Raw genomic sequence first — 8928 nt, forward strand, 5'->3', positions numbered from 1 at the left:
CTCTGTCTCCCACAGCATTCTCCTGGAGAAACTGGCTGCTCATGGCTTTGATGTAATCATTGCTGGGTAAAAAAGTGTCTGGGCCGCCTAGCCCAGAGAGTTGTGGTGAATGGAGTTAAATCCAGTTGGTGGCCAGTTACAAGCGGAGTCCCCCAGGGCTCAGTTTTGGGACTGATCTTGTTTAATACCTTTAAAGGTGATCTGGATGAGCGGTTTCAGTGCTCCCTCAGTAAGTTTGGAGATGACACCAAGTTGGGCGGGAGTGTTGATCTGCTCGAGGGTAGGAAGGCTCTGCAGAGGGATCTGGACAGGCTGGATCGATGGGCCCAGGCCAATTGTATGAGGTTCAACAAGGCCAAGTGCCAGGTCCTGCACTTGGGTCGCAACAACCCCATGCAATGCTACAGGCTTGGGGACGAGTGGCTGGAACGCTGCCCGGCAGAAAAGGCCCTGGGGGTGTTAGTCGACAGCCAGCTGAATATGAGCCAGCAGTGTGCCCAGGTGGCCAAGAAGGCCAACAGCATCCTGGCCTGTATCAGAAATAGTGTGGCCAGCGGGAGTAGGTACTTGATCGTGCCCCTGTACTCGGCCCTGGTGAGGCCGCACCTCAAATATCATGTTCACTTTTGAGCTCCTCACTGCAAGAAGGACATTGAGGTGCTGGAGCGTGTCCAGAGAAGGGCGACGAAGCTGGTGAGGGGTCTGGAGCCCAAGCCTTATGAAGAGCGGCTGAGGGAACTGGGGTTGTTTAGGCTGGAGAAGAGGAAGCTGAGGGGAGACCTTATGGCTCTCTACAATTACCAAAAAGGAAGTTGTAAAAAGCTGGGTGTCGGTCTCCTCTCCCAAGTAACAAGTGATAGGACGAGAGGAAATGACCTCAAGTTGTGACAGGGGAGATTTAGACTGGATATTAGGAAAAACTTCTTCACTGAAAGTGTTGTGAATACGTAGGTTGGTAAAAAGTGGTTAGAGAGTTGTGCTCAGAAAGTCAGTTAATGGGAAATATTCCACCTGGAGGCTGGTGACAAAGGGAGTCCTGAAGGGTCCTGGGACCGGTCCTGTTTAACATCTTTCTAATGGCCTGGGGGAGCCGGTGGAGGACTTGTTTGTGAAGTTTGAAGATGCTACCCAGTTGGTGGGACTGGATGGCACACAAGGGCAAGGCTGCCATGCAGAGGGACCTAGGTAGGCTCGAAGGAATGGGCCAACAGGAGCCTCGTGAAAATGTGCGGTCCTGCACCTGGAATGGACTAAGTCCCTGCTGGAGACTGCCTGGCTTGGGAGCAGCTCTGCAGAAAAGGTCCTGGAGCTCCTGAGTGCCATTAGCAAAACACAAGTCAACAGTGAGGAAGACTAGCAGCATGGTACGCTGTGTGAAGAAGGGCATAAACAGGACATTAGGGATGTGTTGATCCTCCTCCACTCAGCCCTCATTAGACTCCTTTTAGGGACTGCATCCAGTTTTGTGGCCCTTGATAAAAGAGAGAGAGAGGTCAGAAAAGGGGAGTGGGGTCAGCAGAGGCTCACCAAGGTGGTCTAGGGCTGGAGAGACCAGGCGAGGGCTGTGCTCTGCCGCAGCTGGGCACCATCTCCCCAGCCAGGCTAGCCCAGGACGAGTGGAGATGGCCACTCACACAGAGCTTCCTCTCAGGGAAGCTGCTGTCCAGGTGGAAGGCTGTAAGGTCTGCAGCCCACAGTCCTGGGTGGAGGAGGGTGCAAGCTCCACCTGCGCAAGGTGTGTGCAAGGCGGGTGGAGGAGCTGCAGGAGGAAGTCAGCAGGTGACCCTGTATTAGATAGAGATGGGGAACAAGAAATAGATAAAGTGTTATTGGAGGCATTGCAAGAAGAACAACTCCTCCTGGCTGTGCGCATTTAGGCTTCAGCACCTCAGCTGTGGCAAGAGATGGTGCTGGCTGCCCAAAGCACCTCTCACAGCACTAGTGGCCTTTGTTAGGCATTAAAATGAGAGCCTGGAATTACAGAATCACAGAATGACAGGGGTTGGAAGGGACTTCTGGAGGTCACCTAGACCAACCCCCCCCCCACCACCACCAGAGCAGGTTCACCTAGAAGAGATTGCATAGGAATGCATCCAGGAGAGTTTTGAATATCTCCAGAGAAGGAGACTCCACAGCCTCTCTGGGCAGCTTATTCCAGTGCTCTGCCACCAGCAAAGTAAAGAGCTTCCTCCTCATTTTGAGGTGGAACTTCCTATGATCAAGCTTGTGCCCATTATCTCTTGTCCTATCATTGGGCACCACTAAAAAAAGACTGGCCCCCATCCTCCTGGCACCCACCCCTTAACTATTTATAAGCATTAAGAAGATCCCCCCTCAGTCTTCTCTTCTCCAGGCTAAAGAGGCCCAAGTCCCTCAGCCTTTCCTCATAAGAAAGAGGTTCCAGTGCCCTACTCATCTTTGTAGCCCTTTGCTGCACCCTCTCCTCAGTTTAGGGATTTGGACACGTCGATGTTTTGCAGTGACTGGTGCTCTCATAAACACACTGGATGGAGCCTAGAGAGAGACTGTGCGTGGTATTGATGTTCAGGCGATGGCACACAGGCACCAGACCCCTTTGGCAGGCCCTGGGCTGTCTGCCCCACACCAGCTCCAACAGGGCATGGCTCTCCTGGGGGTCCTGTGCTGTCTTTGCCTGCTGAGGGCAGCTGTATTTGGCACTCCAGGCATGTGGCATGGCTTTTTTGTAATGCTGTTAAAGAAGTGAAAATAAATAAGGTGTCTCCAGTGCAGGGCTGTGGACATGTCTCAGCCTTGCAGTGTCTGGGGCTGTAGTAAATGCAGTGGAGAGAGAGAGACGCCGTTCTCCTTCTGGGGCACTCCTCTGCTTGGTCATCTCCAGAGCTCTGCGTGCTCCAGAGCTGTATGTGACAAGGTGCATTCGGGTGCCCTAAACATACAGGTCCGGTGTCACTTAGGATGGCCAAGGAAATCCCCTTCCCCCTCTGGAGCTCAGCTGATGCTTGGGAAGGATGTGGGTATTCTCAGGGATTTTCCATCGGAGCTTGCAAACCCTTGCGCACGTCTCGGACCACCGCTGGCCCCTCAGTCATCACCAAGTGTCTGTGGGTGAGCAATGAGAGCCCACAGAACACAGACCAGGGGCTCAGAGCAGGGCCTCACCTCCAGGCAACGCTTGTGTGCAGCCCTGAACTGAAGCAAGAGGAATCCCAGGTCCTGTGGCTGTGTGGGGAGCATGGGGGGAGCTGAATCCTGCTTCTTCCAGCTGGGAATGACACGCCTGCATTGCCTCAGCCGAAGCGCTGCCAGGCACAGGGGAGGGCAACCCCTCCCTGTCCCTGTCCGTGTGTCCTTTCTGTTATGGGACAGGAACGGTGGTGTCCAGAGGGGAACAATTACACCTCTCACGGACAACCACGCTCTGGTAGGACAACTGCTGCTGCAGGAATCACTCCCTCTCCGCTGCTTAGAGAGGGACCATTAGTGATGACTTTTGTGGACTCCAAGCACATTCCCCAGGGCTGACCACGCTGCCTTCCAGGAGCTGTCAACATCCCAAGGGAGCCCCGAGGGGGCAGAGAAAGAGACGCCTCGGGCTGGTCCTCTGCTGCTGAGCTGGGCTGGGCTCTGGGACAGAGGGAGCTCATGGGAAGTGGGCAGTGCTTGGGAGAGACAGCTCTGCCCAGGAGCAGCTCCTCTGCAAGGCGCAGCACTGCCTGCAGGCAGTGAGGGGAGAGGAGAGAAGCAAGAGAGGTTAGAGGCAGCGTAGGCTGGGAGGATGCTGAGAGCTCGCTGGAGGAGAAATCGCTGCAGTCCTTCATGAAGTAAGTCTGTGGATACAGGGCAATGTCCATGAGTGTGCTGGAGGGGTCTCCTAGAGCTGGCACATCCCAGAGCAGATAGGATCGGGCAGGCTGGCTCTCAGGGTTTCTTCCCCATGGAGAAGGTCATGCTGCAGAGCAGGGCTTCCCTGCTGCAGCCTCAGAGGGACAGGGCATCACAGCTCCTGTGTTCCAGGGATGGATGCAGGGGTGTGAAGCCGGCTGTGCACCCCGGGGTGCCCAGGGCTGTCCTTCCGAGAAGGGTCCCTGCACCCCAGGGGGCTGTGTGCCAGAGCAGGGACTCTGCCGCCTGCCAGGCTCAGCACTCAGCCTGCCCGGGGAGCTCCCCACAGCGCTGTGGGGAGAAGCTGTGGGTGGAAGGGGAGACCCCCAGCAGGGCAGGGTCCTTCTGCTGCTGAGAGGGTGCGGTGTGGTTCAGGGCTGTTCACAGCTCCACATCCCCCCCAGGACATTTCTGAGGGCAGTTTTGAAGCGGAAGATCAAGGTGGGGGTTACCTGAAAGGGAAGGTGTCTGTGCTTTGAGGTTTTTCCTCTTGGTTGTCTGGTTGGGCAGTGGGAGATGGGGATTTATTTCTCTATACTGGAGAGGGCAGAGACGGCCCTGGGCAGTGCCCTGCTGCCAGGAGGTGTCTGCAGCGCAGAGCTGAGTACCCAGTGGGAGGGATGGAGTCTGTGAGCATGGGAATGGAGGAGACCCGGTGTCATAGAAGCAGCTGCTGGCAGGTACAGCTCCAGGTAGATGAGACATGGGCAGGCAAAGGGAGGACAGTGCTAACAGAATAGCCTGGTAGGGCAATGGGAGTACCTCCCTGAACAGCTTTTTCATGCCATGTTTTCAGGCCATGTGTCCCCCCTTGTCAGCCAGACCTCCAGCAGAGCAGATGCTCCTCAGTGTCCGTCTCTCCCTCCCTGGCCATCCCACCCCTGGCAGAAGCACTGACCTATTTCTCCTTGTGTCTCCACCGGTCTGTGCTGCTGCTGTTCTGGTTTTGAGGCTCACTGGGGCTGGGGGTTTCAGCTGCAGCTCAGACACTTGCCCTGTGGGTCCTGCCATCCCTTGTAGGAAGATGTCCAAGCCCCCTTCTAACCAGTGGGGCTCTGGGCAATGCAGTGCATGGGGTGGGAAAAAGCGGAGTCTCCCTTGAGGACACCCCACCCTTTAGGACATCCTAATGGAAGCTCAAAGCTCTCCATCAAGGTCTTTGTTGTATCTGGGAAGCTAACAGAGAAAACGGGGAGTTCTTAGCTGAATAAAGGCTTTAATTTTGTTCAGAGAAGTCTCCCCTAATTTGTCACTGCCTTTTCCTCCTTGGACAGGTGTCCTTGCCCTGAGGCAGCAAATGTCCAACAGCAGCTCCATCACCCAGTTCCTCCTCCTGGCGTTCGCAGACACGCGGGAGCTGCAGCTCTTGCACTTCTGGCTCTTCCTGGGCATCTACCTGGCTGCCCTCCTGGGCAATGGCCTCATCATCACCGCCGTAGCCTGCGACCACCACCTCCACACCCCCATGTACTTCTTCCTCCTCAACCTCTCCCTCCTCGACCTGGGCTCCATCTCCACCACTCTCCCCAAATCCATGGCCAATTCCCTCTGGGACACCAGGGATATTTCCTACAACGGATGTGCTGCCCAGGTCTCTATGTTTGTCTTGTTTGTTACAGGAGAGTTCTATCTTCTCACCATCATGGCCTATGACCGCTACGTTGCCATCTGTAAACCCCTGCAGTATGTGACCGTCATGGACAGCAGAGCTTGTGTCCACATGGCAGCAGCTGCCTGGGGCAGTGGGTTTCTCAGTGCTGTGCTGCACACTGCCAATACATTTTCACTACCCCTCTGCCAAGGCAATGCTCTGGATCAGTTCTTCTGTGAACTTCCCCAAATCCTCAAGCTCACCTGCTCCAATTCCTACCTCAGGGAAGTTGGGCTTCTTGTGTTTGGCGTTTGTTCCGGTATTGCTTGTTTTGTTTTCATTGTGCTGTCCTATGTGCAGATCTTCAGGGCCGTGCTGAGGATCCCCTCTGAGCAAGGACGCCACAAAGCCTTTTCCACATGCCTCCCTCACCTGGCCGTGGTCTCCCTGTTTCTCAGCACTGTCATGTTTGCCTACCTGAAGCCCCCTTCCATCTCTTCCCCATCCCTGGATCTGGTGGTGGCAGTTCTGTACTCGGTGGTGCCCCCAGCAGTGAACCCCCTCATCTACAGCATGAGGAACCAGGAGCTCAAGGATGCCCTGAGGAAAATTCTTTCATGGACATTTTGCTGCAGTCATAAAGTTCCCATTACTCTCCACAAATGACCCCCAATGCATCCTATTCCAGGCTTGTGTTTTCATTGTCATGATACTTTTTGATGGAATTATTTTATTGTTTGTGTTCCTTATGTGCCTACAGAAATATTTGGATTCACCCACTGCTAATGAGGAATGAACCTTTTCTGTCTCACATGGGGCCCCTGTAAATCTACGTCTGAGAGTGGGTCAGCGCAGACTCTCTTATAGCATCTCTGCAATAAAATGCGATCTCCGCAGTGCCCTGCCTGAAGGCTGGGCTCTTCTTCCAAATCTGGTGCCTACAAGAGTCCCAAAGAACTGCTCCCCACGAGGGACTGTTTCTCCTTGGTTTCAGGAGCAAAAAGCTCATTGTGACAGTGTGACCTGTCAGAGAGCAAGGCCTGGCTGGTCAATGGTCACTCCATTCCATACCCAGGGCTGTCCCACAGGTGACATGCAGATGACGTCCATAAGGAGGTGAATGTCAAGCTGCCTGGAGAGCTTAGGGGATCTGCAGGGACAGCATGTGCTTGGGCTGTGAAGGGACTGGAGCCCTACAGAGTGAGAGCCCTCTCCAGATGGAATCCCCCAAAGGAAAAGCATTAAATCCAGGTACCTGCAGGCAAACAAGCACTCTGCAATACCAGGGGAGGCAGTGGGAACCTGTGTGGCACAGCGAAGGGAAGCTGGGGAGTGATTCATGTCCCCGTTAGTGAAGTTAGCTGGATCTAGAGGTACACCTGGACACATCTACAGTCCCGGGAAATGCACCACCATCCCTTCCAACACCTGCCACATCCACAGACCCCGGGGAGGGCGATTAGCAGCAGTGATCCCCAGCTGTCTGGGTCCACTTCCCACCCTGACCAGTATGGCCACGTGGAGTCACCCCACGGGCACCACAGCCCACTGCTCTGCAGAGCAGCACCACCAGCTCAGGGCCTGTGGGGAGCACAGGGAGGGCCATTCAGCACTGTCTAGGTGGGAGCTGACCTTTGAAATTCCACCAGCTCTATCCTCCTGTCGTGGTTTGACCCCAGCCAGACACTAAGCACCCCACAGCCACTCACTCACTCCCCCCATGGTGGGATGGGGGAGACAATTGGAAGAGTAAAAGTGAGAATACTCATGGGTTGTGTTAAAGACAGTTTAACAGGTAAAGCAAAACCCATGTGCGCAAGCAAAGGAAAACAAGGAATTCATTCACCACTTCCCATTGGCAGGCAGGTGTTCAGCCATCTCCAGGAAAGAAGGGCTCCCTCACGCACAACGGTTACTTGGGAAGACAAATGCCATAAATCCAAATGTCCCCCATTTCCTTCTTCTTACCCCACCCTTATATGCTGAAGCATGACATCATATGGTTTGGGATACCCCTTTGGTCAATTGGAGTCAGCTGTCCCAGCTGTGTCCTCTCCCAACTTCTCATGCACCCTCAGCCTACTTGCTGGTAGGGTGGGGTGAGAAGCAGAAAAGGCCCTGGCTCTGTGTAAGCACTGCTCAGCGATACAGAAAACAGCCCTGTATCATCAACACTGTTTCCACACAAATCCAAAATGTAGCCCCAGACTCACTACTATGGAGAAAATCAACTCTAGCCCAGCCAAAACCAGCACACGTCCTGCTGGAATCAGTGTCTATACTGGGGGAATCACAGAATCATGGAATTTTGTGGCTTGGAAAGCACCTTTAAAGATCATCTAGTTCCATCACTCCTGCCATGGGCACGGACATCTCTCACCAGATCAGGTGCCCAAGGCCCCATCCAACCTCAGCTTGAACACTTCCAGGGACAGCGTGTCCACAGTTTCTGTGGGTAACCTGTTCCCGTTTCTCACCACCCTCATCGTAAAGGATTTCCTCCTTATGTCCAATCTAAAGCGACCCTCTTTCAGTTTAAAACTATTGCCCCTTGTCCTGTCACTACAGGCCTTGGTAAAAAGTCTCTTTCCTTCTTTTTTATAAGCCCCCTTTATGCATTGAAAGATTGCAAAAACGTCTCCCTGGAGCCTCCACTATTGCAGGCTGAGCAACCCCAACTCTCTCAGCCTTTCTCCACAGGAGAGGTGCTCCAGCCCTCGGATCATTTTCATGGCCCTCCTCTGGACCCGCTCCAACAGGTCCACATCTTTCTTGTGCTGGGGGCCAACAGGTGGAAGCAGTGCTCCAGCTGGGGTCTCTTGAGGGTGGAGTAGAGGGCGAGAATCACCTTCCTCAACCCGCTGGTTGGATGCAGCCCAGGATACGATTGGCTTTCTGGACTGCGAGCTCACATTGTCAGCTCATGTCCAATTTTTCATCCACCAGCACCCTCAAGTCTTTCTCCACAGGGCTGTTCTCCATCCATTCATCCCCCAATCTTCATTTATATTAGGGACTGCCCCGACCCAGGTGCAGGTCCTCACACGTGGCCTTGTTGAACTTCAGGAGGTCCACACCAGCCAGACCCAAGCAGACCCCAGCGCAGGGCTCTCTGCGAACCCCTGCGTGGACAAAGCCAGGGCTGGTAAGGGGCCGTGTTCTGGGGGGTGCCAAGGCAGGAGGGCTGTGGGAGGATGGGGCATCAAGGCCTGTGATGGGGACGGTGCCAGGGGGACTTTTCCCCACCCCTCAGTCACAGCGATGTCTCTGGGGACCCAAGAGACGCCTGGGGTAGGATTTGCCAGCTGGACAGCTGTGGTGGCTTGACCTTGGCTGGCTGCAGGTACCACCCAGCGTCTCTGTCACTATTACCAATGGCACTGACGAGCCATCTGCCAGACCAATGTGGGCACCCAACGAGCTCCACCCACCCGAGCCTTGCACAAGGACCTGGATTCAAGGAGGACGGCTGT

At 54.6% G+C, this 8928-nt stretch overlaps 1 protein-coding gene across 1 annotated transcript; it reads left to right on the forward strand.

Moving 5' to 3' along the window:
* Window positions 1-5161: 5161 nt before the first annotated feature.
* On the forward strand, window positions 5162-6121 carry LOC132321015 (olfactory receptor 14J1-like). The gene has a single exon (XM_059834623.1). The coding sequence runs from the start codon at window positions 5162-5164 to the stop codon at window positions 6119-6121; it is 960 nt and encodes a 319-aa protein (XP_059690606.1).
* The last annotated feature ends 2807 nt before the right edge of the window (window positions 6122-8928 follow it).

Source organism: Gavia stellata, unplaced genomic scaffold (assembly GCF_030936135.1).
Source record: "Gavia stellata isolate bGavSte3 unplaced genomic scaffold, bGavSte3.hap2 HAP2_SCAFFOLD_200, whole genome shotgun sequence".
Taxonomy (NCBI): domain Eukaryota; kingdom Metazoa; phylum Chordata; class Aves; order Gaviiformes; family Gaviidae; genus Gavia; species Gavia stellata.